The following is a 16,914-nucleotide window of genomic DNA, read 5'->3' on the forward strand; positions in this document are numbered from 1 at the left end:
CTGTATTATTCTTTTGTTCCCAGAAAAATATGGCCTGGAAACGTTTTGTATTACTTACATATTTACTCAGATGACAATATGTACAAATGGACTATTTTATTATGGTCATTCTGCACTGTGGCTACAACACCACAATTGTTTTATTGTGTTTTCATAGCTGCAGTGCAAGATGATCAAACTAATATAGTACATTTCATAAGGGTATTATTTTCAAACATCCATTTATAATCTCCCCAGTTGTTTTGGGTTTCATATTCATAAAAAAGTTAACTTTTTTTGAGTAGTAGTTTGTAAATTTTTATAAAGTAAGTATTGATGTCAAGATCATGGTAGAAACTCCAGGCTGACCAGAAAAGTAACTTTTCTCACTGTGTAGGTTTACTGCAATTATCTGTGAGCATAGTTTGCTTCAGTCATCAATGTGCATATTTTACTGCAATTATCTGTGTGCATAGTTTGCTTCAGTCATCAATGTGCATAGTTTACTGCAATTATCTGTGAGCATAGTTTGCTTCAGTCATCAATGTGCATAGTTTACTGCAATTATCTGTGTGCATAGTGGGCTTCAGTCATCAATGTGCATAGTTTAACTGCAATTATCTGTGTGCATAGTTGGCTTCAGTCATCAATGTACATAGTTTACTGCAATTATCTGTGTGCATAGTTTGCTTCAGTCATCAATGTGCAAGACATAATCATTGTTTGGGATTAATCATCCAAATGTAACTGACTAATCATCTGTTTAATGCTTTACATTTAATTTACTCATGATTTTAGTCCGATTTGGAGATGAGTACATTGTGGTCATGTTTCCTTGTAATCATCATATACACATGCTTAAGTGTATTTATAAATAGCTGACATCATCTAATATAAACCAGACTAGCTTTCTGAAAACTATTCACAACATGCATTACTTACCTTTGATGAATTGTACTAGAAAATTCATTATTTGCTTTAGTTTTACTTAACTTTTGGTGAATTCTTCAAGCACTCTTACTTGTTGTGTCATATAGTGTATGCATCTAACTAGCAGAGATCTCATGTCAAATGTAGGTTACTATGGGTTACATTTCATATGGTCAGTATTTTCATACAGCTTTGAGTGGTAAGTCATGTAGCTTGGTTTATGAATTTGTTCAATACTAGATCATAACATTAAAAGTTAGACACTGACCTTTATTAAATGCATTCATGACTTTCATTGGGCTGCACTTTCAGGTCAGTTTCTCAAGCAATTTCTTCACATATAGATCTGTCTTGTAAGAGTTCTTGTTCCTTTTTCATCACATATAGATCTGTCTTGTAAGAGTTCTTGTTCCTTTTTCATCACATATAGATCTGTCTTGTAAGAGTTCTTGTTCCTTTTTCATCGCATATAGATCTGTCTTGTAAAAGTTCTTGTTCCTTTTTATCACATATAGATCTATCTTGTAAGAGTTCTTGTTTCTTTTTCATCACATATAAATCTGTCTTGTAAGAGTTCTTGTTCCTTTTTCATCACATATAGATTTATCTTGTAAGAGTTCTTGTTCCTTTTTCATCACATCTGTGTTTGTCTTCTAACAGCTATTGTTCATTTCTCATCATATTTAGGGTTGTCTTGTAACAGCATTCATTCTTTTTCATGCAAAATTAGTGTGTGCAATTTTATTCCTTTGAGTTCATCATATATTCTTTAAGAACATTTTCAAATAATAATAATAATAATAATAATAATAATAATAATAATAATTTTCAGATTCTTCTGATTGGCTTCAGCCAGCGACTTGAAACCCAGATAAGAATTCAGTTAGCCAGACAGAAGAAATCAGTGGACTATCAGCGAGCACCAGCATTACCACATAGATAAATTTATTATTGATGTGAAGTACAGTCACCTTGTTTTATTGCTCACCTCAGTATAGCAGACACCTGTATATCAAGACCATATAATGACCATTTTTGTCAAAAGGTCAACAGAATGATCACTTTTGTTTCAATGTTCATCTGCATTTGTCTGCTGCAAGGTTTTTCTTAACTAAAAAAGTGACGGCTTGACTAAAAGTTGTTCTTTTATTACATTAATTTTAAAACATACAGGTCACTGTGTTTAAGTCTCTGGGGTGACCAGTATAGTCAGGTTTGACTGTACTCTCTGATATTTGTCCAAAAGTAAAGCTCCATCTAAAAGACAACTGTTCAAAGAAAAGAACATGCCCAAGAATAGTAATGAAAACTCTACAGGAACAGTTGGTCAATATCGAAATAATAATCTGTAATAATAATTATATGGATAACATGTATATTCAACCCAACATTCATATTTTGTATATTCATACCTGTTTGAAATTTTTGACTTCTGTTTGTTTCATATCTCCAAGAAGCTGTTGTTGGGAACTACATCTAATTTAACAACCTTCTAGCCTGTGTGATTTGGATTTTTAATGTAGCTTAAAGAATTTTTCCAGTCATATCGCTACGATGTCTGCAGTGTGGCAGTTTATAGTGATTTCTAGCACTGGGGCCTCATGCTGTAGACATGTAGCATGATATCCCACCCAGTCACATTATCCTGACACCAGGCCAGCTAGTGCTAACACTAACCTCTTAATGCTGAGCACCAAACAAGGTAGCTGTTAGTACCATTTTTATAAGTCTTTGGTATGACTCGACCAGGGATTGAACCCACAACTTTCCGCATCTGAGGTGGATGCTTTAACCACTAGGCCACTGTAGTAGTCCTCCCTTCTCACCTTTTAAAGATGCCTTGATGAATGTCTGATGAAAATCTTTTTTTGTGGATGTAATTCCTATTTACAAACTGACCTATCTGAAGTGGACAGAGCATGCAAACACATAATTCCAGTTTTCCTACTGCCTATGAAAGAGACTGTACCCTGTCATGCACAGTATTTATTACCTCTCTTAAGATGTTTCTAATGCACCTGTTTATTCATACATTTCACTGATATGGCACCCTAATGGATTTTTTTGTCGTTTTAAGCTGGTCATGGACCAGAACAGCTTATCATGTGGTCTTTTTGTCTGACATCTGTCCATCCATTAGTGCAAATTTGTTATTACTACTTCTCAAAAACTGCTTGGACCATTTCCATTGTGAGATCTGGTTGGTCCAGCATAAAATGGTACTGCTTAGGCCTCCAATATGGCCACCAAAGCAGCCATCTTGAAAATCTTGGTTTTGCTTTTTCTTTTGAATGGATGATTATACAAGTTATGGAGTTCTGGCTAAATGACTTCCTATGATGTCTGATTGGTCCAAAATGAAAATGCTGCTAATCTGTTGACTAATATGACCACCACAGTAGCCATCTTGTAAATTGTGTTATTGCTCCTGCTCCTGCATGGTAAGTCATAAGGACAGTAGCCTTCATATGATTTTAACTTAGTCCTAAATGAAAATGGTTCAGTTCAGACATGTTTATAACCACGATATGTGTTATCTTGCCAATCATGTTATTGCTATTACCCATGATCAGAACCGCCATGTCAACCTGGGAATTTCACAACAAGACTTATTATGATGTTTGGTTGGTTGTAAATGAACACAGTGCCAATCTGAAATCCAATATGGTCACCAAATCAGAAATCTTTAAAATCTTCCTATTGCTACTCCTTAATGGAAAGTCATATCAACATGGAGTATTCACCAGAAGACTTCTTTTACTGTCCCAGTTCATTAAAATTGTATTGATTTGATATTCAATATGGCCACCAAAACAGCCATCTTGAAATCTTATTGCTACTCCTCAAAATTGTTTGTCATATTGACATAGCATTTTTTACAAACAACGTTTTGTGATATCTAGTTGGTCCTAAATAAAATTGGTTCCCAGCAGACATACAATGTGGCTTCCACAAAATGAAAAACATTGAAAATATAATTTGAAAATCTGATCACTCAAGAATATCAGAGATATTTTCAGTACTCATGATACAAACACAAAATAAATGGTCTCATATTAAATTTTTGGAAATTCTTTTCAGACAGCATAGCATCAGGCCATTAGAGAGGCTTTTATTTATAGATGGCTTCTTCGGTATCAACTATTAAGTTTACCACCCTCTGTCAAGGAAATCAATATATATATATATTCTTTAAAGGTACATAATTTTTCATGTCCCTGTATTGTCCTTTATGGACAGGTTTTAATGTAATTTACAAATGTGAACAATAATTTTATTTTTTTATCATTCTTTCTATGCAGAATTTTGTATTATGATAACACCGAAGTTGTATTTTCCAGAAAAGGGGTTCATTTTTCTATAAATATTTCAAGTTACTGATAGTCATTTAAATCCAATGTAGAACTGTGTCCAGTAATTCCATCTAATAACCATGTCCAGTAATTCTGTCTAATAACTGTGTCCAGTAATTTTGTCTAATAACCGTGTCCAGTAATTCTGTCTAATAACTGTGTCCAGTAATTCTGTCTAATTGTGTCCAGTAATTTTGTCTAATAACCGTGTCCAGCAATTCTGTCTAATAACTGTGTCCAGTAATTCTGTCTAATAACCATGTCCAGTAATTCTGTCTAATAACTGTGTCCAGTAATTTTGTCTAATAACCATGTTCATTAATTCTGTCTAATAACTGTGTCCAGTAATTCTGTCTAATAACCATGTCCATTAATTCTGTCTAATAACTGTGTCCAGTAATTCAATAACTTTGTCCAGTAATTCTGTCTAATAACTGTGCCCAGTAATTCTGTCTAATAACCATGTCCAGTAATTCTGTCTGATAACTGTGTCCAGTAATTCTGTCTAATAACTGTGTCAGATAAATTTGCAAGATAAGATTAACCCAGTTGTTAGTTACATAGATTTGTAATGATCTGGACCTATCATAAAATGTTCTTATAACTGCATTTCCAGGGCAGTGAGTCATAAGCAGCTACCAAAGGGATTGATAAATTCTGGATGGGTAAGATGGTCACTTGTAAGGAGAAGATAAATATAAAGACAGAACTGAAAATCAGCCCTTGACTGGATATGAAAGGTTATTGTATATAATAGGTGACTCTTATGGGTGGCTACATTATAAATTAAGTTAGATATATATAAGGCAGGACCTTGTATTCAATTTCTGATTATTACTTTATCTGAAAAAAATCCCATAGTTAGCAATGAGTCTGGATAATTCAAATGTTTCAAATTGTATCTGTGTTGCTATTGTATAATCTATGCAGTCATACATTTTAAAACTATGTGGATGTATGTATGACTTTGATAGGATGAGTTTCTGTATGAGTGAATAAGCATTTCTAATCATCTGTAACTTTGTGTATTTGTTTACTCTTGTCTTCCAGTCATGTGATTTTCAATTTTTAATTATTTTATATAAAGTTTTATAAATCAGCTTCATATCTCACTATTTTTAGTTCAATTGGGCATCTTGCTAATCTCCTTATCACTGCTCTTACACAGTTGATGGTCTTATATTTATATGGTATTGCCACTAATAGATGTCTTATAATGGTCTTATATTTATATGGTATTGCCACTAATAGATGTCTTAGGATGGTCTTATATTCATATGGTATTGCCATTAATAGATGTCTTAGGATGGTCTTATATTTATATGGTATTGCCACTAATAGATGTCTTAGGAAGGTCTTATTTTTAGATGGTATTGCCACTAATTGATGTCTTATAATGGTCTTATATTTATATGGTATTACCACTAATGTCTTAGGATGGTCATATATTTATATGGTATTGCCACTGATAGATGTGTTAGGATGGTCTTATATTTATATAGTATTGCTACTAATAGACGTGTTAGGATGGTCTTATATTTATATGGTATTGCCACTAATAGATGTCTCAGGATGGTCTTATATTTATATGGTATTGCCACTAATAGATGTCTTAGGAAGGTCTTATTTTTAGATGGTATTGCCACTAATAGATGTCTTAGGATGGTCTTATATTTATATGATATTGCCACTAATAGATGTGTTGTGATGTCTGGTTGGTACTAAATGAAAACAATGATGATTTGACATCCAGCATGGCTGCCATCATTTTGATATGGGTCCTTTGCCAAAAGACATCTTATGATATCTGGTTGGTACAAAATGAAAACAATGATGATTTGACATCCAGCATGGCTGCCATCATTTTGATATGGGTCCTTTGCCAAAAGATATCCTTTGATATCTGGTTGGTACAAAATGAAAACAATGATGATTTGACATCTTGAAACTCTTGAAGTGTCTCCTCTTGCACAAATGGTTGTTTTGATATGGGTGTTTCACCAAAAGACTTCTTATGATGTCTGGTTGGTACAAAATGAAAATGGTGTCAGTTGCACTGCTGATGTGTCTTGAAAAACTTGTTACTGCTATTTCTTCTAAGGGCTATTCCATTTAAACATACCCCTGGGTGGGGGGAGGCACATTCAAAAATGGGTGACCACCCATAGAAGTGATTTTTTTCTACCACCACCAGTCATAGCAGTGAATTTTGGACACCCATGCCCATGCATCTTTTGATATGGCACAGAAGTAATTATTGCTTATTGATGACCATGCATGGAAGTTTTTTTATTTTGCTGTCCGTGGGGTAGTGGTATGTTTAAATGGAATAGCCCTAAAGAGATGGCCTTAGTAAAGTGGTTTTCACTAAAATACTTTTTCTGATGTGTAGCTGTTCCTACTTGCAAATGGTGCCAATCAGATCTCTGAAATGATTGACATCTGAAAAGGTCTTCTTTAAGAATGGAAAATCATATTGACCTGGTGTTTTCATCTTGAAAATTTTGTTATTTCTGATAATCCTGAACAGTCAGACTTAGCAGCAGGGATTTCGCTAAAAACCTGTGTTGATCTTAGTTATAAATGATAGTAAACAGACCTTCAGGATGATAGCCCAGGTGGCCATGTTGTATATCAATATTACTATTCCAAATGAAGGTGGCCATGTTGTATATCAATATCACTATTCCAAATGAAGGTTAAATCAAGATTGGTCTTTCTCTGAATCACTTCTTACTATGTGCAATCGTAAAATAAAAGTAGGCTGATGCTACCTCCCAAAATGTGAAAAATCTCATTATAGCATCTTCTGGATGGATGGCCATGCTGTTGACCAGTTTTTTATATTAAAAAAAACATTCTTTCCTGCAAGATGTGCTTTTCTATGTTGCAATGATGTTGATCCAAGCTCCACAACAACAGCTTTGATAGCTATCCTAAAATTTCTTATAGAGCTAGTTTTCCTGAATAAATATTCATATATGGGGTTTTCACAAAACCACCGTAACAGCATGTAACTATTTCTGTAGAAAATGGTGCTTATCTAACACCAACATGGCACCATCGAGACTGTCTACAAAATCCAGTCATTACTACTCCTCTTACATGAATTGTGGCATTGACGATAGGCATTATAACTTAAACATTTCTTGCAAAATGTAATTGGATTCTGAATGTTAATATCTAACTACAAACATATCTTTACTCTGTAAAGGATATTGAAAACTAGACTAATTTTCTGTGGTGGTGGCAAGTCAAAGGCTAATTAATTCTTGAAGGGCTAAGGAGCAAGGACAAAGTCCATTACATGCATTTTATGCTCATTGAACTTGGTAACTTGTACATATACAAATCAGATTGTCCAGGTAACTTGGTAACTTGTACATATACAAATCAAATTGACAAGGCTTTATACAGAATATAGTTGCATGCAAGTAAGCAAGAAAGTATGTAAGCTGCACTGGTTTGGGTTAGGGTCAGGATGCCAGATGTAGTGGTTTGGGTTAGGGTCATGATGTCAGCTGTAGTGGTTTGGGTTAGGGTCAGATCGTCAACTGTAGTGGCTTGGGTTAGGGTCATGATGTCAGCTGTAGTGGTTTGGGTTTGGGTCATGTCAGCTGTAGTGGTTTGGGTTAGGGTCAGGATATCAGATGTAGTGGTTTGGGTTAGGGTCAGGATGTCAGCTGTAGTGGCTTGTGTTAGGGTCATGATGTCAGATGTAGTGGTTTGGGTTAGAGTCATGATGTCAGATGTAGTGGTTTGGTTTAGGGTCATGATGTCAGATGTAGTGGTTTGGGTTAGGGTCATGATGTCAGCTGTAGTGGTTTGGGTTAGGGTCAGGGTGTCAGCTGTAGTGGTTTGGGTTAAGGTCAGGATGTCAGATGTAGTGGTTTTGGGTTAGGGTCATGATGTCAGATGTAGTGGTTTGGGTTAGGGTCATGATGTCAGATGTAGTGGTTTGGGTTAGGGTCATGATGTCAGCTGTAGTGGTTTGGGTTAGAGTCAGGGTGTCAGCTGTAGTGGTTTGGGTTAGGGTCAGGGTGTCAGCTGTAGTAGCTTGTGTTAGGGTCAGGATGTCAGATGTCGTGGTTTTGGGTTAGGGTCAGGATGTCAGATGTAGTGGTTTGGGTTGATTTAACTAAACTTTGCATGTGGGGACTTCTTTACATTCAGTGAGTTCATAACCATACTTTTCATATGGGTACTTCGTGACATTCATTAAATTTGAATCAATAATTTTCTATCCATGTTATCAGGTTGAAGTTTAAAGACCAAGAAAAAGACTTTTGTACTACAGTTAACAGCTGTCATATCATCATGTTAACCATACTTACAACTGTCATATCAACATGTTAACTGGAGTAACAGTTTACTGAGAAAATTTGTAACCAGATTTGGTATATTGGAGTTTCTCAGGAATATCTGTGATGGTTTTGATGCAAAGTAGTTAATAGGAAAGAATGGACAGAAGAAATGGACTTATTTTGAATTCCTGACATTTTATAAGCCATTAGAGTGCTTGCCAGTCCCTTCATGGGACTCTTGTTTCTTAAACTTACCATATTAGGAGACATATTTGAGCAAAGTTAAAACGCTTCTTTATTTTACATTGCAATCATTTGATAGTCTAGCTGGAATATTTTATATTGCAACAACCCCAATCATATGATAGTCTAGCTGGAATATTTTATATTGCAACACCCCAATCATTTGATAGTCTAGCTGGAATATTTTATATTGCAACACCCCAATCATTTGATTGTCTAGCTGGAATATTTTATATTGCAACACCCCAATCATATGATAGTCTAGCTGGAATATTTTATATTGCAACACCCCAATCATTTGATTGTCTAGCTGGAATATTTTATATTGCTACAACCTAGACCTTTGATAGGTTAGAAAATTTGTGTTCTGTCAACTCTGTCCTTTCATAGGCTAGCTGGAATATTTTACACTGAAACAACCCAGTCCTTTCATTGGCATTTCATCCTCTGTTATTGTTCATAATAAGATGCTGGCTTCCTCCAGCATGAAATCACCATACTGCATTGCCATTTTAATTGAGTTGGTATGCAAGGTAGTTACACAGGTGTTTATTTGATGAAATTGTGGGAAGACTTGAGATCAGACAAGTGTTTATTTCATAAATGGCAGGAAGACTAGATCAGACTTTATATTGATGAGTGAAGGATGATTCTTTGTGAAATGTTGCATTAAGTACAGTAACATTTTTTAAAATTTATACTTTTACATAGCTAAGGGTCAGAGAAATCCAAAATTGGCAAAGAAATATTGAGGATTTATATAGGTTTAAGATCATAGATTTAAAGACGTGGAAATGAGAGTGAGTAAATTTTTCTAGTATGACAATTATTGAGATCAAATTTATGTAATAGAACACAGCCTATGTATGTGCCAATGTGTGACATGTACAGCCTATGTATGACATGTACAGCCTATGTATGACATGTATTGCCTATATATGACATGCACAGCCTTTGTATGGCAGGTCATAATTTGCTACAAATTTTACAAGGTATTGTATACTTTTCATTGACTTAATTACTTTTATTTAAAGGTTGATAATGAGATTGTTACAGCAATATGAACATAATTTTTCTTTCTTATTACTTAACACATTAATCCCTGGAGTTTTTTGTTGTTTTTGCCTGAAATTCGAGTAGGGAACAAATTTTGAAAGCTATTTCTGAATAAATCATAATACATCAACTTCCAGGTGGTTTTCAAATAACCTAATGCCTAGTTGTGCTAGAAACATTGTTTTTTATTGGCTATTTGGCTCACGCATGAGCAGATGGGTAAAAGTTGGAGTTCTTTTTTCTTTTTCTTTTTTTCTGTATTTTGCTTAATGGACCCATTATTTTTGTATCAAGACCACTCTTCATTCCAAGTGCCCATCTTTTCTTACTTTTTGCAAAGGTTCATCTGTCTGTCTGTAGTTCTAACTGGTCTGCCTTAGATCCGAGACCAAAAAGTCTCAAATCCGGGCACAAAATCGGATTCCGACCACAGGCGAATTTTGGGTGGGAAAAAATCGGGTCCAAAAATATGAGGTTTTTCCCTCAGTATTTTGTAGTGCAACTAGAACTTCCAGATTATTTGGTATCATTGTAAAGCTACATCTGTCTACCTTTTTATAATACTACCCACTTTAGTGTATCTTACATGACCTTGATGCTAGAGAGCTTGGCAGAAGGCTACTACCTCCTGCCACATAAACTCGTCGGCAGGGGTTAATGTTTTAACAAGAGACTGAAGTGTTTATGATACACCAGGATAAAATATGATGTCATATTGATGACATTATGTAATGCTTGCATCATGTTATCTCATTGACATCATGAAATGCTTGAATCATTTCATATTGTTGATATTATGTAATGCTTGCATCATTTCATATTGATTACATTATTTGATACTGCTTGCATCATTCAGTATTTGGATTTCACAAAAGCATAATACACCTTAAACTGTAACTTGAATGATTGCAAACAACATTTTCAATTAAAGCCAACATTCAAGTCCTGCTATTAGAAATGTTGTATGTACTATGATCTATACTTAAATAAAATTGATAAATAATAAATCCATATTAATAACCTTACCTATATACAGTATAAAATTTACATGTCATGCTACAATGATTTTTGTATTTTTTATATTAAGTTCTGTAGCCACATAGATCTTCACTTCAGTGCAAATAGCTGGATATAAATATAACAGAAGAAATCCATTTATACAAACTTGGGATGAAGTTAAAATACAAAGAATGCCATGTCCATCGCCTATTTATATTTTTAAATATGTTGGGGATGGAAGAGAATGTGTCTGTTTTAACTATGTCAGTGATGGGAGAGAATGTGTGTTTTAGCTATGTCAAGAAGGGAAAAGAATGTGTGTGTTTTAACTGTGTCAAGGAGGGAAGAGAATGTGAGTATTTTGAACTACCGGTATGTCATGGAGTGAGGAGAGTGTGTGTGTGTTGCGAGTTTATTTCCAGTCCATTTGATGTGTGTGTTTTGACTATGTCAAGAAGGGAAAAGAATGTGTGTGTTTTGACTATGTCAGGAAGGGAAAAGAATTTGTGTGTTTTAACTATGTCAAGGAGGGAAGAGAATGTGTTTGTTTTAGCTTTGTCAAGGAGGGACAAGACTCCGAGTATTTTGAACTATCATGGAGTGAGGAGATTGTGTGTGTGTGTGTTGCGAGTTTTTTCCAGTCCATTTGCTTCTATTTTGTTTGTATAAATCCCTGCAATAAACCAAAATACAAATCAAATATATATATTTCATGTCAAAATTAAATGTTCATTTCTTATTTTTAACTCATCTCTACCAGGTAGAGGAGACATATTGTACTAACTTGTGAATTGGCATCTCCATTGGTGCTGGCATCCTCTCATGCAGAAAATTGGCATCTCCATTGGTGCTGGCATCCTCTCATGCAGAAAATTGACATCTGCATAGGTGTTGGCATCCTTGCATGTAAAGGTATTTACATATGTACAGCCTCATTGCATCTTAACAAGTCTTTCTTTATATGTCCTATGCACCAATTTGTAGTGACTTTTACCTCACCTCTTTTGAAGTTGAGAGGGCAAAGGGAGTTAACTCTGTACATGCAGACTCATGATTTGTATATTCCTGGTTTAGATTTTGCCTTCAGCTAAGGCTTTGGCAGTCTGTAAACATACTGTTGCATCTGGAATCATGCAGGTTATTGAGAGTCTATGCATCTTGGCTAGTACTACACCCTTGGCACAAAATTAGATAACTGACCTAAATTCCATGCTTAATGTTAAATTTTCTCATTTAAATTTATTTCTCAAGGTCTGTTCAGATTTATCAGACTAGACCTGCATCTCCTAATACCATGCATGTACTACAAAGAAGGTCACTAGTGTTCTCTACATTTCACATTTTGTTGGCTTATGTCAAGTGTTAGCATTTAACTTATCATGACAGGTTGTTTGTACCCTCTATAGATACATTTAACTTATCATGACAGGTTGTTTGTACCCTCTATAGATACATTTAACTTATCATGACAGGTTGTTTGTACCCTCTATAGATACATTTTTACCAGGAATCATAACACTTGGTAAGTAGATTATTTTAAGGAGTCCTTGTCACATATATTTGTCACTGTGACCTATATTTCATGTTTCACGGACTTTAGATCTTGTATTTCTCAAGATATGATCATGCAGAAATCATTAGACTAGATAATTGTATGCATCTCTATTAGTACCACACTCTTGCAGCAAAAGGTCTGTGTGACCTACATTTAACATTTTACTGGATATTTGCATTTAGCTCATGTCCATATAGATTTGTTGAACCTTAAATACATAATGTTATACCTGGAATACTGAAACTTGGTGAGGAGATGCATCTAAACCAGAATTATTCCCTTATCACAGAAGTAAATGATTATTATTTTATTCTTTAAGTGGATCAGAGCTTGTATTTGATGTTCAGACATTCTTCATTGCAAGACTCATGCATCCCTGTTATTACCACACCCTTATATCAAAAGAAGTTTATCATTAAATATATCTCCGGTTAGGTTTTTGTGTTTTGGTCGCAACTACATGAGCTTTTGATTTGCTACTGTTTTACTTAGGAAACTTGTTGAGGAGATGAACATTGATAAATTCTATATATTAATTGCAAGAGGTTTCTTTGACATGTATTTCATTGTTTGGTGAATTTTGTGGGTAATGTTCTTGGGTGCTGTTGACATATATATATATTAGTACTAAACACTTAGGAGCCCCTGGTGGCTGAGTGATCAAAAGTGCTCACCTTTACCAATCACTGCCATCTCACCTTTTCCCACATGGGTTCAAGCCACAGGCTCAGCCATTATTGGTATGTGAGGAAGCTCCCAGTAGCTTTCAGCAAGTCTGAGATTCTTACCAGGTTTTTCCAGGTTATGCCTTTGCCAATTATACTGGCTGCCATGTACAGCATATCTTGCACTAAGAAATGGCATTCAACCCAAAACAACAACTAAATACTTGCAACCAAAAGGTCATTTAACATAGATTTTATGCCTTAATAACAAAGGTTGTCTTTTTATCTTGTTCATGACCAGATAGATTTTTGAATACTAGATGCGTCACAGCCTATTCAGAAATTCATCAGAGAGCACACGTTATTGAGTAATCATAGTGCCTTCTGCACTAGCAGTGCTTAATGCCTTTGTAACTGAGCTCAGAGCTGGTTGTCACTCCAAGGCCACTCAAAGCCTGTACCTTTATCACTCCAAGGCCACTCAAAGCCTGTACCTTTATCACAACAAGACCACTCAAAGCCTGTAATTTTATAACAAGGCCACTCAGAGCCTGTTACATTATCAAAACAAGGCCATTCAAAGCCTGTAACATTATCACAAAGCCACTCAAAGCCTGTAACATTATCACAAAGCCACTCAAAGCCTGTAACATTATCAAAAAGCCACTCAAAGCCTGTAACTTTATCCCAAGGCCACTCAAAGCCTGTAACTTTTTCCCAAGGCCACTCAAAACCTGTAATGTTATCACAACAAGGCCTCTCAAAGTCTGTAACTTTGTCATGCCAAGGCCACTTTAAGTCTGTAACTTTGTCCCTCCAAGGCCACTCAAAGCTTGTAACATTATCACAAGGCCACTCAAAGCCTGTAACTTCATCACTCCAAAGCCACTCAAAGCCTATAACATTATCAAAACAAGGCCACTCAAAGTCTGTAACTTTTTCATGGCAAGGCCACTCAAAGCCTGTAACTTTGTCATGGCAAGGCCACTCAGAGCCTGTAACTTTGTCATGGCAAGGCCACTCAGAGCCTGTAACTTTTTCATGGCAAGGCCACTCAAAGCCTGTAACTTTGTCATGGCAAGGCCACTCAGAGCCTGTAACTTTTTCATGGCAAGGCCACTCAAAGCCTGTAACTTTGTCATGGCAAGGCCACTCAAAGCCTGTAACTTTTTCATGGCAAGGCCACTCAAAGCCTAACTTTTTCATGGCAAGGCCACTCAAAGCCTGTAATTTTGTCATGGCAAGGCCACTCAAAGCCTGTAACTTTGTCATGGCAAGGACACTCAAAGCCTGTAACTTTTTCATGGCAAGACCACTCAAAGCCTGTAACTTTGTCATGGCAAGGACACTCAAAGCCTGCAACATTATCACAAGGCCACTCAAAGCTTGTATCTTCATCACTCAAAGCCTGTAACATTATCACAACAATGCCACTCAAAGCCTCTAACTTTGTCACTATAAGGCCACTCAAAGTCTGTAATATTAAAACAAGGCCACTCAAAGCCCGTAGCTTTGTCATTACAAGGCCACTCAAAGCCTGTAACTTTGTCATTACAAGGCCACTCAAAGCCTGTAACATTATCACAAGGCCATTCAAAGCTTGTAACTTTGTCATGGCAAGGCCACTCAAAGCCTCTAACTTTGTCACTATAAGGCCACTCAAAGCCTGTAACATTATCACAACAAGGCCACTCAAAGCCTGTAACTTTGTCATTACAAGGCCACTCAAAGCCTGTAACATTATCACAAGGCCACTCAAAGCCTGTAACTTTGTAACAATAAAGTCACTCATAACCTGTAAATTTATCACTCCAGTTCCACTCAAAGCCTGTAACATTTGCCCCTTAAAATCAGTTTTATAGTTATTGACAATGACAGCAGCTTCAGAAGCCGATTTTCAGAGCAATGATTCGAAGAAACCAAGAAGAAAAAGAAAATCTTTGGGATTTTTGCTTCAATATATTACCATTGAATTGTTCTTAAAATAATGGCCATTTTAATTGTTGCAATGTTTAATTGTCAAGACCTTTTAGTCTTAATTTTTTTCTGTGTGGTAATTAATGTTTTCGAACAGTAGACTGCTAAAAGCTTCTTAGAGATACACTTTGTAATCATTATGAATCGCTTTCTGTTTTTGGTATCTGCTCACATTTTAGTTCAAGCAGTCATATCTAACATCCCCCAAAATATATTTTTTATGAATCTTTTTAATGTTACTGTTAAGACATAGTCACAGTCAGTATTAAATTAGGTATCATGCCTATTAGATGTACCCTGTGTATCTAAATAGGTGAGGATCAATGAAAGACCTATATAGCTAGATTATGGAATTCTCTGATTGAATTTTCAAGTGCTTTCTGCTTATTTTTGTGTTGAGACTAAACCAGAAACATAACGCAGTCTTGTGAAAACCAAGCATTGCCCCTGTTGATGCAAAAAAAACCCCACAGATTAAGTTGCAAAGGCTGCATAGCACTACCTGTTGTGTTTTCAAGTTGTCAATTTGTAAAGATCACATATCTAACACAATTCAGAGTGCTGGACTTGATCAACTCACTTAGGAAAATATTATTTACTGGATTTAATCCTTATTGAATACATGCAAGTTTAAGATAGCACCATTTTTATTTTGAAAGAAAAAAAGGGTTGAGCATTTATTAGGCAGAATATGGTATGTGTCAAACATATCTTCTAGAATTACAATTAATTATATTTTTTATGAACCACCTTCTCAAGTCACAGATAGGTTTTATTGCAACTTAATTAATACTTAGATTTTTAATTGTTTTCTTTTCTATTTATTAATAATATTTTGTGTTACTTTTACATTGTTGGAAAAATTATTTTGTTTGTATGTGCATGTGCATTTATAGCTTTTGTTCTGCTTATTCTGTGAGAATATTTTAAATTTTGTTATTGCTGTTACTATAAATGACACTGTGATTTGAAGCACTGACCAATCAGATTGCTCGAAATGCAAGTAGTATATCAACCTTTTATCTACTGAAAACTTTGTGTAATTCTCATATGTTTAATTTTAAATGTGTTACTGATATTCAGAAAATCATTACTTAATAATTTTACATACTGTTCTGAATAGAATATGATTTAAAAAAATCTCATTTTATTGAACATTTAAAATTGATGGATGTTTGAATAAAGGATGATTTTTATGCTTGCAATAATTTTTTCTTTCATGATAGATTGGAGATGCTGCATCACATGATACTGTTGGTTACTGTCTTTCATATATACCATATCTAATACTTGCTTATAAGGGCAAGTCCAACTGCAAATTGCACAGACACATATCTGCCATTGCATAATGCATCAACAGATCTGGTTCTATGCAGTTTGTTAGGACTCATCAGTAAAACAAACAACATAGACCATAATCTGCAGGCACATTATAATATGGCAGATCTAGGACTTTGCTGTTTGCAATTTTACTCAGGCTATAATCGAATACATATGGTACTGAGACCTTGCAAAGAAACCATTTTGCAACTTTCTGTGATTCCCTTTCTATAATGACAGCATTGCAAGACCTTGAATCAGTGAACATATCAGGTCCTACAGAAGTATGACTCTTTCATTTGAACAAAGTATTCTTCAATGTTAGCTGCCAAATCATGTTAGTATAATGATAACAAAAGCAGCCATAGCTACATTGTAGTCACCAGTTGATGAATTTAAGATTCTATATAACATTAATCATCATGCTGCATCAACTTGGCAAAAGTTTTGAAATTAAAACTATAAACAAGCTACATGGAATCAGACACTTTATTGGAAAGCCTGAATGTAGAACATGACATGGTACTGCGTGC

General features: G+C 35.1%; 1 protein-coding gene across 3 annotated transcripts in view; it reads left to right on the forward strand.

Moving 5' to 3' along the window:
- Positions 1-16,257, forward strand: part of LOC149772392 (tetraspanin-33-like) — an 84,717-nt gene extending 68,460 nt beyond the window's left edge. For 2 of the 3 annotated variants that reach the window (XM_089947875.1, XM_089947874.1), the window contains exon 7: positions 1,742-16,257. In XM_089947875.1, coding sequence (XP_089804001.1) covers positions 1,742-1,852 — 111 coding nt within the window. In that variant the 3' untranslated portion in view covers positions 1,853-16,257. The remainder of the gene's footprint in view (positions 1-1,741) is intronic. The other variant, XR_016417711.1, reaches the window with a different exon arrangement.
- Positions 16,258-16,914: the final 657 nt, after the last annotated feature.

The sequence above is a fragment of the Sinohyriopsis cumingii genome, unplaced genomic scaffold (assembly GCF_028554795.1).
Source record: "Sinohyriopsis cumingii isolate HCF-2022 unplaced genomic scaffold, ASM2855479v2 utg001510l, whole genome shotgun sequence".
NCBI classification, from domain to species: Eukaryota; Metazoa; Mollusca; class Bivalvia; order Unionida; family Unionidae; genus Sinohyriopsis; species Sinohyriopsis cumingii.